Source organism: Leptopilina heterotoma, unplaced genomic scaffold (genome assembly GCF_015476425.1).
Source record: "Leptopilina heterotoma isolate Lh14 unplaced genomic scaffold, ASM1547642v1 Lhet_434, whole genome shotgun sequence".
NCBI lineage: Eukaryota > Metazoa > Arthropoda > Insecta > Hymenoptera > Figitidae > Leptopilina > Leptopilina heterotoma.
This window is the reverse complement of record NW_025111083.1, coordinates 617,696-641,192: the sequence shown is the minus strand read 5'-3', so window position 1 is coordinate 641,192 and position 23,497 is coordinate 617,696. Positions and strand designations below refer to the sequence as shown.

Here is a 23,497-nt window from a genome sequence, read left to right as displayed (position 1 = left end):
TGAATTCTTTCTTTCTTTTCGATATGACGCCACTTTTCGACCTCGTGGTCTTTTCTTTGCGACAATTTTCGGTTTTGTCAATTAATGTTTAATTCAAAGTCTAATTACAAAGGCTTCATAGCGAATCTTTGTTTCAATTTTGTGATTTTTACCATGTATTTCCGGTGAGTTTGTAAAATTTCGTAGTGCCTTGTGTTTTCCCCTCGTTATCATTTTCATTAGCGGATAAAATTTAAAATGTCGCGATCTAATGAATTAGATTAGGATTTCTAGTGTGGTAAATGAGTGAATTTAAATTGAGTTAGTTATAGTTAAATTTAGATTACTTTGCGTATGATTTAAATTTTGTCGAGTAGCAGAGATTTCTAAGTTTTGAAATTAAAATTTAGTCGATTCCTTATGAGGTATCTTTTTTTTTTAATTTTGTAATTTCTATTAATCTCGATATAATGTCGCGTAGTAAAATTTGAAGATTTTATTTATGTTTTATTTGTCACAATGTTTCTTGGAAATTCACGATAAATAGTTGAATAAATTTAGTTGTTAATTATAGAATGTTTTTTTTGTTTGCTAAAAATACTCTCTCAAAAACCCTAACCCAAATGTTCTTTATGATTTGCTAGTCGAGTTATGATGTTGTAAGTTTATTCCGGTAAACTATTTTCAAGCCTAATTCTGTAGATATTTAGTTATGAGTTTTATAGAATCTTGATTCACTATGATTTGGTTAATGTTAAATTTGATTTGAACTGTGATTATTGTCAGTGGATTAACCTGGTGGTCTCGTTCCATTGAAATAATGTTTTAAATATTGTTTTGCAAAGATTTTGATGCTGACGAGGTTCACCCGTGAACCTGGCGCTCAACACCCTTTTGATTTAGTCTTTTATTAGGCTTGAATTTAGTTCCGAAGGTGATCGCTAAAAATCTTATGGCAGAAAGATAGCGATATTATTATAATTTTGCTTTTGGTCAATGAAATTATTATCCTAGTCCAAAATAATTTTATTTTGCCATTGTGAAATTAACAATATCTCACACTACTTTCAACAGGGTTTCAAACTCTCTCGCAACTAACACGAAACTTGAAAAGTATATAAGGAGGCAGCATTCTTAAGAATATTCGCGGAATTTTATTCTGTTCGTTATCTCTTCTGTTTTTGCACTGGATGCAAATAATTCTAATTTGTTAAATCAGCCATATTATTATCATTGATTAGAATTGGGTAAGACTCCGTCAGAAAAATTACAATTTGCATGGGTTCTTCGGATTATTCTGTAATTTGGTGAAGTTGTTATATTTGATAACAAAAATAAGTGTACCAAAGGATTTTTAAAAATTTTCAAAATTGTAAAAGTTACGCCATTTTGAATTTTTTTATAAGATTTTTTTCAAATGTGAATATTTCCGAAACAATTTAACAGATTTTAATAAAATTTAAATATGTTATAGTTAAAATCATGTCCTTTCAGAATTTTTCAAAAGAAAAAAAAAACGACCGCGTTTCAGTGCCAGCGCAGTATCTTTTACCCGGGACGCCTCACAGTGGGATTTTTTACACTTTACTCTTCAAAATTGTCTAGAACCTACAAATTTTATTGGATTTTGATGTTCTTGTTCTTAAATGAAAGAGGATAAAATTTCTAAGAGATTTCTTCAAACCGATTTTTGAATTTTTAATTGTTTATTTATTTTTTTGTTACTCAAAGTTAACAATTTAAAATATTTTTGTATAAAATGCTTTTTTTTTTATTTTTCCATTGCACAAGATCGAAATCAATTTAAATTAGTTTAGTCTGACCACCTGACAAATAATAATGCATAATACAGTTTATTTAAATTGTTCAAAAAAACAATTTAAATTAACAAATAGATAAAAAAGTCTTTTTTTTTTAAATTGTCTTTTTTGTAGACAAATTTATGTTTATTTAAGTAATGTATGTCTATTTTGTAAAATAATGATTTGAAAGTTAACAATTATCATTGTTATTAATAATTATATAACCAATAATCTATTTTCTTTTGCATTTATAAACATTTCCAGCATTTTTTAAACTTAAAATGTTTATATCATATGTACATTCTTTTAAAAACTTAAAAAATTTACTTATTGATTTTAAAACAATTTTAATTAACTAATAGATAATATTGGTTTTTTTAAAAAAATTGTTGTTTTAGACAAATTTATGTTTATTTAAGTAATTCATGTCTACGTTGTAAAAAAATGATTTTAAAGTTAATGATTATCATTTATATTAACAATACTTAAAAGTTATCGATATTTAAGTATAGAGCTTTAAAATGTTAAATTCGTTCAAAAAGGTTCTATTTTTTGCAGAAATAAGCCATTTATTTGTTTATAAAGTTAATAATTCCTTTATAACAAATGTAATTGTTTGAGCTAATAAATTTTTTAAGTTTTTGAAAGAATGTACATATGATATAAATATTTAAAGTTTAAAAAATGCTGGAAATGTTTATAAATGCAAAAGAAAATAGATTATTGATGGTTATATAATTATTAATAACAATGATAATTGTTAACTTTCAAATCATTTTCTTACAAAATAGACATACATTACTTAAATAAACATAAATTTGTCTACAAAATAACAATTTAAAAAAAAGACCAAAGTTATCTATTTGTTAATTTAAATTGTTTTTTTTAACAATTTAAATAAACTGTATTATGCATTATTATTTGCCAGGTGGTCAGACTAGACTAATTTAAATTGATTTCGATCTTGTGCAATGGAAAAATAAAAAAAAAAGCATTTTATACAAAAATATTTTAAATTGTTAACTTTGAGTAACAAAAAAATAAATAAACAATTAAAAATTCAAAAATCGGTTAAAAGAGATCTCTTAGAAATTTTATCCTCTTTCATTTAAGACCAAGAACATTGAAATCCAATAAAATTTGAAAGCTCTAGACAATTTTGGAGAGTAACGTGTAAAAAATCCCACTGTGAGGTGTCCCGGGTAAAAGATACTGCGCTGGCACTGAAACGTGGTCGCGCTTCCACAAAAATTGCAATATCTCGAAAACTATTAGTCTCCATCGTTTTCTTTTTTGTAAATGAAAGGTGAAATTATAAGGAATATTTTATTATATATTGAAAAATACTCAAAAATCGGTTCCGTGCTTAATAAATCGATTCAAAAAATTTTTTTTTACTTTTTTTTTTAAAAAAACAAAAATTTTTTTTTCTTTTGAAAAATTCTGAAAGAACATGATTTTAACTATAACATATTTAAATTTTATTAAAATCTGTTAAATTGTTTCGGAAATATTCACATTTGAAAAAAATCTTATAAAAAAATTCAAAATGGCGTAACTTTTACAATTTTGAAAATTTTTAAAAATCCTTTGGTACACTTATTTTTGTTATCAAATATAACAACTTCACCAAATTACAGAATAATCCGAAGACCCCATGCAAATTGTAATTTTTCTGACGGAGTCTTACCCAATTCTAATTTTTCAAGTATAATTTTCCATGTCGTTTTTTGAGTGTCATTTTTTCAGTGTGGTAGCGAAATAACCACACTCAAAATACGACACTCATGAGTGTAATTTTTTTCCGTAAGAGATTTAATATTTATTATTAACATTTATGCACGATTTCTTATAAAACATTTTGAAAACATTCATAATTCTTTCTATATGTGCAATTCCACGTGAAATTTCAGTCGACGTTTTAAAATCGGCCAAATATATTTTATACAAAATGAGAATGTAATCCCCTTTTTCTTGGGGCGTTTTTGAGACGCAAAGTACACTGAAAAAAAGTTCATTCAACCCATATTTTCTTATTGGAAGAAATTTATTTTCTTGTGTCAAGTAATTTTGAGCATTGATCAAAGTTATTGAAATAAGAAAATATGGGTTTGATATAAGTAAATATCTTACTGTTTCAAACGAACTGTTTTACATGCGCCAAGTCTCGAAAAAGTATTGAATCAAGAATATCATGTTCTCACGTCAAGTAATTTACCTTGAGTCATTTGGTATCTTGAGTCAAATAATTTTTTTATTTCCTTTAAAGCAACTATTTATTTCATCCAACACCCATAGTCTTGAGCCAAGAAAATGGGAAGATTAATACAAGTTAATAATTGTTTCAACTCAATTAAAAATTATTTTGTTTCAAAGAAATATTAATTAATCTAAGCATTTCTTTTACTTGAAGCATTTCTATATTCTCATGTTTCAAAATCATTAATTTCTTGCGAGAATATTATATTTTCTGAAATTAAATATTTTATTTATTCAATTCAATTAAGTGTAAGATCTTAAATTAAATCATTCTTTTGTTTCCTTTAAAAAAGTTTTTACTTAATTCAACGCTCATATAATCCTGATTCAAGAAAATACGAAGGTTAATATAAGTAAATATTTGTTTCAAGTTGATTAAAAATTATATTCAATTAATCCCATATTTATTTGAAGAAAGAAATTCATTTTCCTGTGTCAAGTAATTATTAGCATTGAACAGAATTCTTGAATTAACAATTTAGTATTTGTCAGAACTCAATATGTAATTATTTCAACAAAATATTTTACTTTTCCGAAGTACCAAAAAGTATTGAATCTAGAATATCATGTTCTCAAGCGAAATAATAAAGTATTGTGTGGAGAATTCATGTTTCTTGAATCGAATCATTTTATTTATTTGCTTTGAAACTTTTTTTTACTTAACACAATGCCGGTGTTCTTGATCCAAGAAAATATTTTTCTTCAAATGTATATGCAACTTAAATATCAGTTTTTGAAAACTGTCCATTGAGGCTAGGATGGCATAGTGGTAGCGTGACGGCTTCTGGTGCGTGCAACCCGAGTTCAATTCCTCCGACCGTGGAAAATTTTCTTTCAAGGTATATTTGTTGTATTTGTGTTAAGTAATAATTAAATGTAAATATATATGTAAAATAACAATTATTTAATTATTTAAATAAAAAATATAAATGTTAATTAATTAAATAATAAAAATGTTTGACCTAAGTATTAGAAAAGATGGGATGGGGGTAAGAGGGGGGGGGGAATTTAAGTAAATAATTTACTTGTATTGAGAAATTATTTTTTCGATTGAAATCTATAAATTTTCTCAAATCAAGAAAATATTTTCTCGGACAGAGAACATACTTTCTTGATTTGATACATAAATGATTTTGAATTAATATATTCTGCATTTCTTACATGCTACCGTCAACCGGGGCTATTTTGTGCACCAAATAGCTTTTTTTTTATTCAAAGATTTATTTAAATTCAGAATTAAGAGAATAAAGAAAATCAACTTTTGATATATGTTGTGGACATCCTTCTGAAGGTTTCCTATAAATTTTGCAAAGAAAAAAATTTTTTTGTCTTAGTTATAGTCATTGAAAGTCGTGAACACAATAACTCCCGGGATGGGGCTATTTTGTGCATCGAACTTTGCTTTTCTGTAATGTTGCGTAAACAATTTTTTTAATCGTTTCTGCTTCATGAAATCTTTTGTGTATATATTTGAGAGTAAGTTAAAAAAAGAATGACCTAGTAAAATTTTTTTTGTAGATATACTATACAAAAAATGTAAAATAAAGCACTAAAATTTTGCTAAAATCTGGATTTACTAAAAATTAACAATCTTTCTTTAAATTGTATATTACGCAGATAGTAAATAAAATTTTTTTCTTTTTTAATATATATTTTATAATAATATACTAATATAATTATAAAATGATCGTTTAAACACTTATAAATAACTTTAAAACATCATTTCAATAGGAGCTTTTTTAATTGTTTTAAATGATATTTTTAAAAAACTTGAAATAAATATTTTTAAGGTTAAATAGATAACAATTTAATATCTAATATGATTTTCAAGTTATTTTAAGAGAAACGAGAAAATAGTTTTAAAACTAATTTGAAAAACTTATAAATATTAATTAAAGTTCAATTTTTGAGGTTACGTTGTGCACCGGTAGAGCTTTTAATCGTTTTAATGATTTTAATTAACGTATTTACAGTTTTTTGACAGAAAAGTAAGACAAAAATGTATAAAAATGATAAACAGAATCTTCTTTACTTACTAAATAAAATATTTATGAAAAATATTTGATTTTTTTAAGTGCACAAAATAGCCCCATGGAATCCTGGTTTTTCAGTTTTTTCCACTTTTCTCTTAAAATAATGAATAAAAAGTTAGCGCATTACGTATGTATCATCACAACACAATTGAAAACAAATATCTAACACAGTTTATGAGACACATTAAAACTCTAGAAGATCTGGTATAATTTTTCCGAACTTTCAAAATTTTTTAAACAAATTTTCCGTTTTTAGGAATTTTTTTCTCTTAATTGCCAAAGAATTAAATAATAACATTTAGTGCTCTCTATTGTCATGTAATCAAACTTTCATTTTACAAAATAGCAGATTAAAATAATTCATTTTAATAATTTTTTTCATTAAAAAACTCGCGTGCACAAAATAGCCCCCGGATGCACAAAATAGCCCCAGTTGACGGTACTTAATTTCTTGATCGAATTCCATATTTTCTTGGATCAAGAATATCTGCATTCTCTCACAAAATAAATGTTTTCTTCATTTAAATCTTGAATTACTTGAACAAATGTTACAAAAAATTGAATGAATCAAGTAAAATAATTCAATTATCTATATATATTCTTAGAACAAGAAAATATTTTATTCATTTAATACATTTTATATTTCGTACAAGTCGATTAACTCTTGGTCGAATTCCATATTTTCTTGGATCAAGAATATCTGTTCTTCTCACAAAATAAATGTTTTCTTCATTTAAATCTTGAATTACTTGAACAAATGTTACAAAAAATTGAATGAATCAAGTAAAATAATTCAATTAACTATATATATTCTTAGAACAAGAAAATATTTTATTCATTTAATACATTTCATACTTCGTATAAGAAGACTAACTAACTTTTTGGAGGATAAATTTTTAAGTTCTAAATTTTCAAAATTTTCGTTTATTAAATGTAGATCTATTTTTAATGTCAGATAACTATAAAAAATATTGTTTATTTTCATTTTTTTGACAAGAAAAAAAAAGTTTTGTTTTTCTCTGTACTATCTATATATATTAATAAAATCAAACTTCTGTCTGTATATTGCTCCAAGCTTGAAAATTTTTATATTTTTTTTCGTTTTGAGACATAAGAATTCGAAAAATGTAAAAAAAAAATTTCTGTCTGTCTGTCCGTTTGTCTGTCTGTATGCAAAACTTTGTTCGCGCATCACTTGAAAACGGTTCAACCGATTAAAGTGAAACTTGGCAGTCTATTAGGTATTAACGTAACTTAAAATCATAGCCTTATCCGAAAAAAAAATTTATAAAAAATATTATCTTGAACGAAAGTTATGACATTTTTAAAAAAATTCGAAAAATAAAAAATGAAAATTTTTTAATTTTTGTAAAAGGGATGGAAAAATATCCATAGTTAACTTTTTTAGATACATACAACTTATTTTTACAATAAAAAAATTATTTCTACAATTTAAAAAAAGAGTTATTTTGAAAATTTTTTTTCGTTTTTTCTGATCAATTTTTTTCTGCAAAAATGATGATTCTTGATTTTTAAACAAGCTTTTCATGGAAAATTATAAAACTTTTTTTATTTAAAGACCAGTATTTAAAGCAAGAAATGTGCCTCATTAGACAAAAATATTGTTTCAATATTCAGTTTTTAAAATCAAGAAAGTTATGCAGGAGTTAACAAAAATATGTTCATATTGATTAAATGTACCGGTCCTCAAAAATGGAATAGTATTGTGTGTGTGATGTCTATTTATATGTAGTGTGACTTGCAAACGATGGGAAACCGAGATTCCCCGAAAATATGACGCGGGATAAGAATTGCGGGAAAACCAGCAGTGCGCTGCCGGTCGTATAATCGTCAACAACCTTTTTGTATTTCTTCTTATTAAAATCTGAATTAATTAAATATACTGTTCGTTCGTTTTAAACTGCTGGTTTTTAGTGTTTTAATTTATTCCCTGACAAAATATAAAACTATCCGCTTTGTTTCGCCCTTTATATATTACAAAAAGTTAAATATTAATTAATTCTTGCATTAAGTTGGTATTGATATTTTCTGATTAATTAATCTATTTGTTTTTTTGGTTATTCTAATTTTAATTTTACCATAAAAATAGAAAAAATTAGGAATTTTAAATCTAAAATTTAAAAGTTTAAATATTTTTACCCATAAAAAATGAAAATTTTGATATCTAATTATTTTCTATTTTACCTAATACATACTTATTACTTTTAAATAAGATGTTTTTTTGTTTTTACAAATTATGATCCAAGATAATTTAGTAATACTGAAATTGCGTTCACAAATGATATCACGCAATTTTTCGGGATTTTAGACTCCCTCCTCCCCCTGTCACGTAATTTTATGCAATTTCCTAAGTAAAAATAAATTGTGTCACGTTTAGTAGAGACCCCCCCTACCCCCAAAAACGTGACATCATTTGTGAACGCTCCCAATGAAAATGTTTCATATTTTTTATGGAATTTAATTAACAAGAATTTTTTTAGTTTTACTAAGCTCCTGGAGAATAATCCCGTGTTGAAATTTTGACAGGGGCCTGGCCGGATCCAGACCGGGGTGAAACAGGGAACCCGGCCGGCGCCATGGCGCAAAGCCCGATTTGACGAGCTACCAGGCCGGGACCCGGTCGGGTTCCCGGTTTCCTGCGGGGTCAGAGCCCTGTTAGGGGAATTTCTGCACGGGTTCTAAAAAATTGCCAAAAACAACCAATATTGGTTACCTCTATGTGGTGCTTCTCGAAAATAAAAGTAATAAATGGTTTCTTATTAGCTCCAAGTGCGAAATTCCAAGACTGCTAAACGGGCCCATCAACACTGAAAAAATTGCATTGTAATTTCAACAGAAACTTTTTTAATATGTGCCAAGAATATTCTCCACTTAAATTAAGTAGGAAATATTGTTACAATACTAATGTTCTTCTTATTGTAAGAATATTTCCCACATAATTTAAGTGGGGAATATTCTTGACGCATATTTAAGAAGATTTTCTTAAAATGAAAAAAAGAATGTAATTAGAATGTAATTTTTTCAGTGAATGTCTGCAGAAAACTGACAAAAATTACTGGGCCAATACTGTCATTCAAAATGTCTCATTAACATTGCTGGTAACGGCAGCACGGACCAATAGTGGCACATTATTATCAGATTATCCCTTTAAGGACCAAATGTACAAAAATTTTATCCGAACTTTGGGAGCAATTTTTAGTATGAAAACGGATTGCTAAAAATTTTGCAACAGACATTTCTTAAAGCTCAGGAACCGCTCTTTCGAATGCTGCAATAACAAATATTTAAAATTTATAAATAAACAAATTGCATACAGTTATTTGAAAAAAACACAATATTTTAAAGATTTTTTTTTAAAATCAAAATTTTTTTATTATTTATGGCGAAGGAATACGTCTCAAAGGTAAAAATATCGCTTTAAAAATGTCTAACCTAAAATTTTGTAAAATAAAAATTAAAAAAAAATGGCGGATCAAAACTGGCGTTCAAAGTTGACTTTTTAATAAATAATATACAGCAAGTGCACATTTTTTTAAAAACCTCACAGATTCGCTTGAAACTGGTTACTCGGGGGTTTTTGGGCTCGCTGATTACGAATATGATAATAGTTTTTAAAAATTCAAAATGGCGAATCCAATATGGCGGACACTTTTTTAAAAATTTTATCGGATTCGCTTGAAACTGGTTACTCGGTGGTTTTTAAGGTCGCTGATTACGAATATGATAATAGTTTTCAAAAATTCAAAATGGCGAATCCAATATGGCGGACACTTTTTCAAAACTTCATCGGATTCGCTTAAAACTGGTTACTCTGGGGTTTTTAAGGTCGCTGATTACGAATATGATATTAGTTTTTAAAAATTTAAAATGGCGATTCAATGTGGCGGATACTTTTTTTAAAACTTCATCGGATTCACTTGAAACTAATTACTCGGGGGTTTTTGGGGTCTCTAATTAAGAATATGATAGTAGTTTTAAAAAAATAAAAATTTTGGAACATATGCATTATTCAAGTTAGAAATTATAAAAATTTAAACGAATTCAATATGGCGGATACTTTTTTTAAAACTTCATCGGATTTAAACAATCGATGTAAATAACTGGAATACATTTTTTTAAAGTAGAATTGTAAACCGACAGATTGGCTCAGTCGGATAGATGCCTGGCGTTGGTGGTCGTTTAAGGACCAAGGGTATAAGTACCCTTGGTTCGCGCCCACTTGGCTTGGTATTTTTCCGGCACGTGAGACAATCTGAGCGGGAAGTTTGACGTCGAGGTATAATGATGTGCACCGTCGATTATTGTCCGGTACACACCATTAGAACTCGACTGTCGATAAACCGGTTGTACTCAGAGAGGTTTTCTACAGTTTCCCTCTTCTCTGGCGAGAAAACCCGTTGACGGGTGGTCCAGGCGTAATGCGAGTACTCCTAATAAAGTCGGCTGTAGACGCAAAATTAGGTTAATATATAGAAAAATTTCTAAAGTAGAATGGTTATGCTTAATCCAAAAAAGTATTTCTCGGGGACTCTTGTCGAAGTGCGTAAGGCCAATAGGGCAGGAGTATAAACAATAAAAAAAAAATTGAATTGTATAAACAATTGTTTAAAAAAAACTAACACTTTATCTTTATTTTTATAAATGATATTCATTTGTTAATTAATTTTTATTAATTAAATTTATATGGTTTTTGATCTTGAAAAACTCCTTTAGTCGATAATGTGCTTAGAAAACAAGTAGCTACTTGTTATTTCAAGAAAAAAAGCATAATGTAAGACAGTATCCTTAAGTGTCTCAGGTAGAAATTTACGATAGGCATGTTACTGGTTCAGTACGGGAAAATGACAACCAGTATTGACTTTCATACTGGCCTATTACGTGTCCAACATCGGGAGGTAACGCCTCTGGCTCGGGCTTAGTACTGAAAATCAGTAATGTAATAGTACGGATTTTCTGTTCCGACCAGTATTAGTAGACCAGTAATAAAGCAATGCTGCACTGGAGACACATAACCACTAAACTTTCACTACCCTAGTAGAAATTTGTCATGGAGCCACTCGATTGTTCAAGTTACTGGACAGTTTTTGTCACGGACGCTGATTATAGGCGAACTGGTAAATAACTGTAAAGTTACTGACTAACGCTCTTCGTCAAAGATTCAAGTTGAATTTGATATTGTCTAGTTTTTTTAATGTTACTTTAAAGTACTCCTAGAAATTATAGTTCTAAGTTTGTCGTGTCGATGACACTGCAATAATATCTAATAACTAGACAGCTCGACTGATTATTTGCTAGAGTTAAATTTGTTCTTATTCTTTCCAATATTTTAAAACTTTTCATTTTAATTTGTTATTAATTAAAAATTTAATTAATTTATTATTTTGGTTTAATTCTAATTTTCTATTAATTAAAAATTTAATGAATTTATTATTTTTAATTAATAATCAATTAATCATAATTAATAATAAAATTAATTAAAAAATATTTCTAATAATTTATAGTAAATTAATAAAAATAATTAAAAATTTAATTACAGTAGTCAATTTATTTATTAATTGTTAACGTTGCAAATTAAATATTTGCTTCAGTGTTATTGTTAATAATAGTGCATTAAAAAAATGAAAGTTGTTCGAAAACAGTAAATATTTAGGATATTCGAATTTAGAATTTTTTTAAATTGAATTAAAAATCAAAAAGTAGTGTAGAAAATTACATGTAATAATTTACTATTTACATTATTTTTATATAATAATTCAAGTAATTAATTAAAAATTATAAAAGACCATATAATTTTTTATTCTATTCAATTTATTATGTATAATATTATAATGGATACAGAAATTTTCCAAAAATATTTTTTACTGAATTTCTTTGATGCTAAATAGGAATTTTATATTAACTGCATGAAATAAATGTGTTAACTACAGTAAATCTTAATATTAATTAAATTTTCAGTATTTTAAAAGAATTAATTTGTCTAGTTTTTCTACAGAACCGTTGACCAGAATTTATAAAGTTGGGCTAGATAATAACTTGATAAAAAAAGCGTGACACTCCATTCCAGTTATTAGCCAGTTGGCTTGTAAAGTAACTAGACAATTATAAGAGCGACTGGACAGTTCCTTTATAATAACTAGGACAAATTTCTACTAGGGTACATAATTTCTAAATCTAAAATTTGTAAAGAAAAATTAGAAATTGGAATTTTATTTTGAAATAAGAAATAAAATTTACATTTAAGAATTAAGTCTGTAACTTGAAATTAGTTAACAAGAATAATTCTGCATTCACATAAACTTGAAATGTGTTAAAATAAATAGTTCTGTTTTACTTTTTTTCATATGAATTCGTGTTAATCCATTTATTTTGTAATTTATATGTATATTTGTTAAATAATAATTGAACCGTCGGATCGTAGAAGGGAATATAGCCAATGTTATTTAAATGGGCTATATGCCCTTCTACGGTCCGGCGGTTCAATTTATCAGAATAACTGGAAACGGTAGTAGGTAGTAAAAATTTTCTACCGAATTAAATTTACACACGGAAAATAAAAGGCCGTGAATCATTAATGGACTAGTATATTACTTTGAGACGGGACACAAAATCCTTGAATGATTAAAATTCTTTGAGTTACAATGAATGACGAGAAGTTTGCTAAAATTTAGAAAACTGTCATCAACCTTTACTGAATGTCAAAGGGATGTTGTTTAGTATTAAATGTACTTTACTGTTTGTGTGAAACTTTACTTTACTGTCTGTTTATCTTTATTGTCGATTTCTCTTTGGTTGTCCTTGAGAATTGTTGTATTTTGATGCGTCATAGATTTTTCCACAATTTTCCTAAAAGGGCTCATATGGAGGGGATCAGTCTTCTTTCAACAGTGAAAGTGTTCAGTGCGCCGATTCCTTCTTAGTGTCATTGTTATAATTATTATTACTATCGTCGTTAAATAGTTTGATTGTTGTTCTTCTTCGTCTTTCATTGAAGAAAGACAACGTAAGTAATTTGTCAATAATAAAAGTTGATATAATTCCAAGAATTCTTTGTGATTTTTTAATCCTGACCCATTATATTCAATAATTCCTTATCTTCTGTTATATCACAAACATTTTGGTCCTTAGAGCTGGAGATGGGACATGATTCACAAAAATCCGGAGAATTTTGGAAAGTGTAAAATTGTTTAAATGTAATTATATAAAGCTACCTAGCTGCAGACAAGTCTCTAGCTAGGCATTCCTTCATGACAATTGCATTGCCGTGCTGCAGTCGCCTTGATTTAGGCATTATCTTTATGAGATATAGCACTGTCTAGCTACAGTACAGCCTCTAGCTAGGCATTTGTTAATGAAAATTGTACTGTCACGCTGCAGTCGTTTCGATTCTGACATTATTTTACTGAGACACAATGCTGCCATGCTGCAGACCAGACTCTAGCTAGGCATCCTTTTTTTATGAAATTTCGCTGCTATACTGCAGTCGCCTTGTGTCAGGCACTTGTTTAATTAAATGATGATGTCAAGCTGCAGCTTCGTCTGCAGTAAGGCATTGGTCGTTTAATTAAATTATTGTTATCATTTATGTTAAGAATTTCTTATACATTTATAATTTTTGATCTCCTTATTACGCAGTCAATCATCGTTGGCGTCATTAATTCTTGCCATTAAGAATGCTCTTCTCCCGATCAATCCGGAACAAAATTCGGATGATCTCTCGCTCGGTTATTTACAAAGTCAGAGTGAACTTCTTCACTCATATTTCACAAACTTTCGCGAGAACCACCAAAAACTTGCAACACGAAGTAGTGCGGTAAATGACCCTTACTTTACAGATAATCAGTTTGTTATCACGGAAGGTAATTTCACCCAAACAATTAGTTATATCTACAATGAAATAAATCAAATCGGACGCGAAATGAATCTCAACGCGCAATTAACATTCGATCTACTAATCAGTCTCATTTACCGAAAATTAATCTTCCCTCATTTTCAGACCGGCGGGATGATTGGGAGGCCATTAGAGATCTTTTTCTTTCTTTAGTTCACAATGATTCTTCTTTAAACCCTGTACAAAAACTGTACTATTTAAAAGGGCTAGTTCAGGGGGAAGCCAAAACTGCTCTAGATTCGGTGGCCATTACGGATTCTAATTACTCTATTGCTTGGAATCTTTTGTTAAGTCGACATGATAATAAGTGTTTACTGATTCGAGATCATTTTCAAGCCCTTACCAAGCTTCAAGTTCTGAAAGAAGAGAGTGCAGCCGGCTTGCAACAGCTTCTTGATGAACTAGTTAAACGAAAGGAATCGTTGGGAACAATCGGTCGACCTGTTGAATATTGGGACGATTGGTTTTCCTTTTTAGCAGTTCGAAGTATGGACTTGCTTACTCGTCGCGATTGGGACAATCAATTGCAAGATGATGATACCGGTCTTTTTGCATAAGGAAATAAACCTGGTTGACAACCACGGTTCTAGTTGAAAACAACTTGCTGAAACGCAAAATATTGCCTAAATACTGCATGTATCTCCCTTGAGAGTAGACCTTGACTATAAAACCGGTTTCTGGCGGCCTTGTCCCTCTCTTTTCCTACAGCGCTTTTCTCCCTTTCTCCAACGGTACTTCCTGCTTCCGCCTTTCTCCTTTACCCCGAGCAAGGCTCCGCCGGGCCCGTTTTAACGTGTATTTTCTAGTGTAAAAACTATGATTTTTATTCGCTTTTAAATATTCTTTTACCAAAAACTTACATTTTTTTATGTACCAATATTAATATATATTATAGTATAATATACTCTATAGTACTACTATGTATATATAATTATATCTTATTATATTATAATATAATATAATATGTAATAATTTTGCATTACAGTATTATGTGTATATCATATTCTTATATATACACGGAGAGAAAAAAAGTAAATGGCTCTACCCGTCGGTAGAGCGGTTGCGTTAAATGCGAAACAGCCGTTCAACTTAAGGTTAAGAACGCTGCTTAATCTCGAGGGGAGAACGGTTCTCCTTTTTGGGGAAAGCGGGTACACTGTTTAGAAAGTAAGCGGCTCTATTTGTGTGGAGAAGAGAACCGATACTCCTCAAAAAGTATAACCGTTCGACGTTTGCGGCGCTACTGCTGTGCTTTATAAAGGGAAAACAGCGCTCTCTTGCCAAATCAAACGGCTCTCTTTTTTTTCTCTCCGTGTAACATTGTTCTATGTTAGATTCTGAGAATTTCTATTATTTTAAAATTAATATCGCATTATTTTATATTACATTTTATTAGATTTTGTTTAACGATAAAATTATATTCATTCTATGTTATTTGGTTAATTCTATGTTATCAAAATTTTACTCTTTTTCAGCAGTTTTATCCAGAAAATGGTTAGAAATTAATTGTTTAGTTTATAAGTAATTATAAGCTAATTTTAAGTTTGTAAGATTTTTGTCAAGAGAGTTATGCTGTTTATGTCCTTTTTTATCTCAACTCCGTTTATAAAAATTCTCCCCCACCAAGGACCAGATTTTTTATAACCTTTGCGTTAGGTATAAAAAGGGACGAAACGGGCCTACCACTCTCAGTCATTTCCGCCTACGCATAGTGTACTTTCTTAAAAGTGAACTAAAGTGTCGTCTACACTACACCCTGCGTCTTATTTGCAGTAAGTACCTTTCACTTCGTCTGTCTACACTCCTTCCGAACCCCACGTTTTTACGCGGGTTCATCATTCCTCCTGGACTCTACGTTCTTACGCGGGTTCGTTATTCCTCTCAGGGCTCACGTTCTTACGCGGGATTGTTTCTTACCCTCCAAGCTCACGTCCTTACGCGGGCTCCCTCCATCCTTCGAACCCACGTTCTTATGCGGGTTCGTTCCATCCCTCCAAGCTCACGTCCTTACGCGGGCTCCCTCTATCCTTTGAACCCACGTTCTTACGCGGGTTCGTTCCTTTCCCTCCAAGCTCACGTCCTTACGTAGGCTTCCTCCATATTCCGAACTCACGTCCTTACGCGGGTTCGCTACTCCTTACTACTTACTACCTCCACAGCTCACGTTCCCCGCGGCTCATCCCTTACCCTTACCCAGCCGATATTTTATGCAAAATATATATAATTCACCTTGATTGCTTCCATAGATGCCGAAACGTCGACCCTCCAACTTTAACACTACCGAGAAGCGGAAGGCTCGAAATCTACGGCAATCAGAAAAATTAAAGGCTAAACTCGCTAATTGACGCTCTGCTTTAAGTGCTTGCAACTAGGTCACAATTTTTCAAAACGCCCATCGAAATCTCGTTGTCGTGTATGCAAGGCTACACATCACACAACAATCCACGATGCTGTATCCCGTAAAAGGGCAGCATCTGAAAACAAAACTCCCACGTCGTCTAAAAAATCACCTACATCTTCCCAATCAGATTCATTATCGATTCAGGAAAACCCTTCATCTTCCTTATGACTAGGTCTTATAGCTACAGCCATAGTTCATGTCGAATCATCAGAAAATCAATACATCAAAGCTTGAGCTCTTCTTGATCCTGGATCCGAAGGTAGCTTCGTGTCCAAAACTCTAGTTCGTAGTTTAAACCTTCTAAGACATATCGTCAATATTCCCGTAAATTTTTTAGGTAATAAACAAGTGGACCTTGCTCGTTACAAGCTTAGTTTGAGATTAAAACCAGGCAAGGAACCTATTCAATAGGGTGTCCCAAAAAAATAAAAAGTTTTTTTTTATTGGGTCTCATCCCCTAAAAATCTTTCAATTTGTGTAAAAATAAGAACACAATATTTGGAAATAAAAAATTTTAATATTAACCCGTGGTTCAGAGCCTTTGAACCATAGAAACGCTAAAAATGTAGTGTTTTTTCATTTTTAACATAAATATAAATGTCAAAATATAATGAATAGGGTGTCATTGTAAAGATAATTAAATTACCTTTTGATCCATATGTCATAGTATAAGATTCAATGAAAATTAAGAGTGTTACAGTCGATTAAAGATTAAATTTCATGAAAATTTTGATGATTTTTATTTTTTAGACACTCAAGTAACTTGTATTTTTTTTACATTAAACAGTAAAAAATATTTAGGTTTTAATTTTTTTATTGAGAGTCTGTAACATTACGAAAATTTTTAGCCCTTGTGGACCTCGATTTGATTGAAAATGACAATTATACACTAGATTTAGTGAAGGAAACTATTTTTTTTATTCTTATCATTCCTTCAACATTTGGAGCAAAAATTGAAACAATAAATTTAGATATAACCACTAAACTTACTAAAATCAGTGATAAAAAAATACTGAAGTCGCTGATTTAGAGTCCAATGTCAGTTTTTCAAATTTCAAAATGGCGGAGAACTTCATAAAAGTCGATCGAATTCGTCTCAAAATCGGGTAACGGATTTTGAGACGAATTTAATCGACGATTAAATTACGGATTTTTGTAATGTTACAGACTCTCAATAAAAAAATTAAAATCTAAATATTTTTTACTGTTTAATGTGAAAAAAGTACTAGTTACTTAAGTGTCTAAAAATCATCAAAATTTCCATGAAATTTGATCTTTAATCAACTGTAACACTCTTAATTTTCATTGAATCTTATACTATGACATATGGATCGAAAGGTAATTTAATTATCTTTACAATGACACCCTAATCATTTTAATTTTACATTTATATTTATGTTAAAAATGAAAAAACACTAAATTTTTAACGCTTTTATGGTCCAAAGGCTCTGAACCACGGGTTAATATTAAAATTTTTTATTTCCAAATATTGTGTTCTTATTTTTACACAAATTGAAAGATTTTTAGGGGATGAGACCCAATAAAAAAAAACTTTTTATTTTTTTTAGACACCCTACTATTCAAGTAAACGCTTTAGTTATCCGCAAATTTGGTATCACTGCCCCATCGCAAAAGATTTCTATACAAAACTGGCCACATCTCCTACACCTCCTTCTAGCTGACCCAGACTTCACAATTCCGCAACCTGCGAATATAATACTAGGAGCTGCTAGTTATGGAATGTTACTTCTAGAGGGGATTCATCGAGATACATTGACATCACCTATCGCGCTCCGAACGGTTTTTGGTTGGGTTGTAACTGGACCAGTTGAGGAATTCATTAATTCTCAGACCGCTATGACCTTGAACCTTTGCTGTGACAAGCAGCTTCCTGCTCTCCTCAAAATATTTTGGGAGTTTGAGGAAGTTAGATTGTCTCCTGTAACATCAATTAACGATCAAATATGTGAGCGATTATTTGTTGAAGAATATCGACGCACTGATTCTGGACGTTATGTCGTGCGTCTTCCTAAACAGTTAGACTTCCCTACAAATCTTGGAGATTCTTTAACTAGAGCAAAGCGAGTGTCAGATAGTATGCAAAAGCGAATGGCCAATGATCTTACATTAAAATCAGAATATTAACGCTTCATGTTAGAATATTAATCTCGAGGTCACATGCGTCTTCTTAAGTCATCCGATCTTTGCGATAATACTGGTCCCATTAATTACATTCCCCATCACGCTATCTGGCAAGATGCGGACGGAAAACGTAAATTACGAGTTGTTTTTAATGCCTCTGACAAATCTTCAAAAATTTCGCTAAATCAGACTCTTTTCGCTGGGCCAAAACTCCAAAATGATCTTGTAGGCATCATTACACGCTGGAGATTCTTCAAAATAGCATTTTGCGCTGACATCGAGATGATGTTTCGATAAATTCTCGTAGATGAGAGAGATATCGATCTTCAAAGAATTGTTTGGCAACCACCTGGATCCGAAACAATTAACCACTATCAATTACTCACCTTAACATATGGAATGTCGTGTTCTTTCTTCTTAGCCATTCGAACTCTTCAGAAACTAGCCGCTGATGAGGCTCAAACTTTTCCTGATGCTTCCAAAGCCCATCTCAAAAATATTAATGTGGATGATTTTTTCGTGGGTGCATCTAATGAAGCCTCGGCATTTAATCTCCAATGGCAATTAATCAACATTCTAAAATCGGGAGGCATGCATCTAAAAATGTGGGCGTCAAATCTAGCTTTTTTGCTAAGCAAAATCCCTGAGTTTGATCGATTGCGACCAAGTTAGTGGGAGTTTAAAAGTGATAATCCTATCAACGCTTTAGGAATCTTATGGGATCCATCTAAGGATGAATTTAGATTCAATGCTCCTGTGATCAATATTAGTAACTTGATGATAAAGAGAAAGGTCTTGTCTGCTATTTCGAAACTTTTCGACCCTGTAGGATGGCTTAGTCCCATCACTATCGTCGCAAAAATTCTGATGCAAGATCTTTGGAAGGCACAAGTAGATTGGGACACGCCCATTCCCAAACCTTTGTTCTACCGATGGTAATCGTTTCAAGCAGGATTATAAAATATCGAAAATATCCATTGCCCACGCTGGGTGAATTATAATCCAGGGGATGAAATCGAACTTCATGGCTTTAGAGACGCAAGTCAATATGCCTTCGCTACCGCCGTTTATATCAAAAATCAGTTCCTCCCAAGGAGTTGTACATACTCACCTCTTAGCATCCAAAACTCGCGTCGCTCCGGTTAAGACGATCAAGATTCCGAAATTAGAGCTTTGTGCTGCTGCACTAACGATTAAGCTCATCAACAAAATACAAGATGAATTAGGAAAAAATGTCATTTCGATCCACGCATGGTCTGATTCCATGAATGCTTTAAGTTGGATTCTGACTAACGATCCATCTTGATTACCAATCTGTAAAGCTAACCGCGTTTCCGAAATTCAACGGACGGCACCGAACGTTTTCTGGCACTTTGTACCAGGCAAAGACAATCCTGCGGATTTTGCAAGTCGAGGTACTACTGTGGATAATTTAACTAAGTAAAAATTATGGTGGCGAGGTCTAAAGTGGCTATCTCTTTCCAACGCTCATTGGCCAACTTCTCCTTCACTCCACTAAGAAACTCCTAAAACATTAAATGAACTACAACCGTCTGTTGTTACAATAGCTCATACGCACAATGATCGTAGTTTGTTCAGTAGTTTTTCATCCTTGACTCGACTTTGTAGAGTCGTAGCTCGTTGTTTACGCTTAAAATACCTTCTCTTACCAAATCCTGAGCGTACCGTACTGTTACATCAACTACTCAATACAGAAGAACTCGAACGCGCATTCCTGGCCACCGTTTATTACAGTCAACATCAGAGTTTGAAGACAGAACTAGAAACTCTTTAAAAGGGAAAACGCCTTCAACAAAAGATTCCTCTGGCTCGATTGAACCCCTTCATTGATTCGAATGGAATTGTAAGAGTTGGAGGGCGGTTGGCTAATTCTCCATTACCTTATGACCAACGCCATCCAGTCATTTTGCATGGAAACTGCTTATTGTCCAGACTTCTTATCGATTGGGCTTATCGCACAGCCCTACACGGAGGGTTCCAACTAACCTACGCGTACGCAGTTCGCAGAGCTTGGCTTATTCGAGCTAAAGTTCAAGTGAAAGCACATATTCGCACTTGCATCACTTGCGCTCGAAATCGTGCTCAAAAATCTGAACAATTAATGGGGAACCTCCCACCCGAGAGAGTTACTCCAAGTTTCCCTTTCGAGAAAACTGGGATTGATTACGCAGGGCCTTTTGCCGTAAAACGAACACCAGGACGTGGATCGCGAACTGTTAAGGGCTATATAGCTCTTTTTGTTTGTTTATCTTCAAAATCCGTACATCTTGAAGAGGTCGGCGATCTTACCACTCAGTCATTTTTGGGTGCATTGCAACGATTTGTTGGACGCCGCGGCATTCCTCACGAACTGTGGAGTGACAATGCAACAACATTCCACGGGGCTGATGCCGACTTACGTTCTATGTTACGAGAGGCTGAAATCGATTGGAATTTAGTGGAAAACACATTAGCTAATCAACAAATAAAGTGGAACTTCATCCCTCCTTTAGCTTCCCATTTCGGAGGCTTGTGGGAAGCGAACATAAAATCCGCTAAATCCATTATGAGAAAGGTTATTGGATCCCTTCCTCTTACCTTTGAGGAATTATCTACACTAATGGTTCAGATTGAAGCCTGCATGAACTCCCGACCTCTTCTGCCTATCACAGGCGGTCCAGATGATTTGGATTACCTGACACCGGGCCATGTACTAATCGGTAAACGTTTAAAACAGGTACCTAAGCCAAGCAGTTCAAATAAGTTGAGTGTTTAAGCCATTGGCGGCTAATTACAGCATTACGAGATCACTTCTGGAAGCGCTGGTCTTTACAATATCTTCACACATTGCAACAAAGAAACAAGTGGATGAACCCCAAACCTAATCTACAAATCTCTACTTTGAGACGGGACACAAAATCCTTGAATGATTAAAATTCTTTGAGTTACAATGAATGACGAGAAGTTTGCTGAAATTTAGAAAACTGTCATCAACCTTTACTGAATGTCAAAGGGATGTTGTTTAGTATTAAATGTACTTTACTGTTTGTGTGAAACTTTACTTTACTGTCTGTTTATCTTTATTGTCGATTTCTCTTTGGTTGTCCTTGAGAATTGTTGTATTTTGATGCGTCATAGATTTTTCCACAATTTTCCTAAAAGGGCAGGAGCTCATATGGAGGGGATCAGTCTTCTTTCAACAGTGAAAGTGTTCAGTGCGCCGATCCCTTCTTAGTGTCATTGTTATAATTATTATTACTATCGTCGTTAAATAGTTTGATTGTTGTTCTTCTTCGTCTTTCATTGAAGAAAGACAACGTAAGTAATTTGTCAATAATAAAAGTTGATATAATTCCAAGAATTCTTTGTGATTTTTTAATCCTGACCCATTCTATTCAATGATTCCTTATCTTCTGTTATATTACAAACAGATGTTAAATACACGGAGAAAAATGATTTATGCAGTCAGTGTAGTACTCCTTTATAGAATAATATCTGACAAGTACACACTATAGCATTAGAAGTTTCATAGCTGAACACTTTGGGACTCAACACAAGTTATCCCATTCATCAGCTTAAACAAGACTGTTTATATAGTCTAAGAGGGAATAAGAGTATAAAAAATTGGAATGAGAAATTACTTCCTCATGTAATTGTTAAAAGAACGCGGGTGGATCCCACGTCAGTTCAACACACTTATTTTCATGACTTGTTGGGAGTTGGCTGTAATTTTGTAAATTTATTACTTATATAGTGATAAACAACTCCACAAAATATTTTTTCAAAATTTTGAAAATTACCAAAAATATGGCATTTTCAAAATTTTTGTCTTTTTTTGAAAGTGCTATAACTTTGGTTCTAATTAACCGATTTTGGATTTTAAAAAAAGGATTTCTTTGGTTTTAAGTATATTTTAAGTTAAAATTAATATAAAAAAAATTCAAAAATTTTTTTTTTAATTTTGAAAAATTAAAAATCCGTTTTTGAAAAAACATCATCTTCGATTTTTTTAAAAATTTTACTAAATGTTAGGGCAAATGTGCTTTACATGTCCTGTAAGTTTCATCTTGGGATCTCAAAGGGATTCGGAGTAAAAAAATGAAACGTAACCACATATAACGAACATATGGGGCAAAATTCCTCAACTGCCCAGGTAAAAAAATGAATTTTCTCTAAACTTTGCTAAAATGTTTCTATTATTAGTAGAAGTGTATATATTAATTTTTTTTAATTTGATAAAATATTTTTTGAATTATGGGGTTTCAAAATTTTAATTTTTTTTAAATATATTTTTTTCGATTTAATATATTGATAAGTAAAATTAATCAAATTTAAAGTATGAATAGGGGTTTTTCACGGGCTATAAGCTAGTGACCTTTTTTCTATGACCCATGTAAAAATCAGAGCGGGACCATGAGAATTTTTGAGGAAAATAATACACTCTAATTTTTACATGGCTCATATGAAAAAGGTAAGCTTTCGATTGGGATAGGTTACAAAAAAATAAAAAAACACCGATTTTGTGATACAGTAGAACTTGGTTAATACGATTCTGTAGGCACCGCACTAAGAATGCGTCTTATGCGGGAAACCTATTAGGTGGGATATAAAATGTATGTCTTTAATTGTAGGGAACACCATAAATGAGCGTCTTAAGCGGGAAATCGTATTAACCGGGTTCTACTGTATATTGAATTTAAGAATTTGACCTTGAATTTTAAGGTCAAATTGACAGAAAACAAGTTTTTTTCATCACCAACTTATAGCCCGTGAAAACCCCTTTAAAAATCACTATTTATACTTTAAATTTGATTAATTTTACTTATCAATATATTAAATCGAAAAAAAGATATTTAAAAAAAATCAAAATTTTGAAACCCCATAATTCAAAAAATATTTTATCAAATTAAAAAAAATTAATATTTACACTTCTACTAATAATAGTAAAATTTTAGCAAAGTTTAGAGAAAAT

The 23,497-nt window shown here is 31.1% G+C and overlaps 2 protein-coding genes across 2 annotated transcripts; both read left to right on the top strand.

The window, feature by feature from the left end:
• The first annotated feature begins 15,017 nt into the window (after positions 1-15,017).
• LOC122506793 lies at positions 15,018-18,528 on the top strand. Its single transcript, XM_043619112.1, has 2 exons — positions 15,018-15,133; positions 17,952-18,528. Exons 1-2 carry the CDS (start codon positions 15,018-15,020, stop codon positions 18,526-18,528), a joined length of 693 nt encoding a protein of 230 aa, XP_043475047.1.
• Positions 18,529-19,549: 1,021 nt separating this feature from the next.
• LOC122506792 lies at positions 19,550-21,301 on the top strand. The gene is made up of 3 exons (XM_043619111.1): positions 19,550-19,802; positions 20,094-20,269; positions 20,324-21,301. The coding sequence occupies exons 1-3, from the start codon at positions 19,550-19,552 to the stop codon at positions 21,299-21,301; spliced, it is 1,407 nt and encodes a 468-aa protein (XP_043475046.1).
• Positions 21,302-23,497: the final 2,196 nt, after the last annotated feature.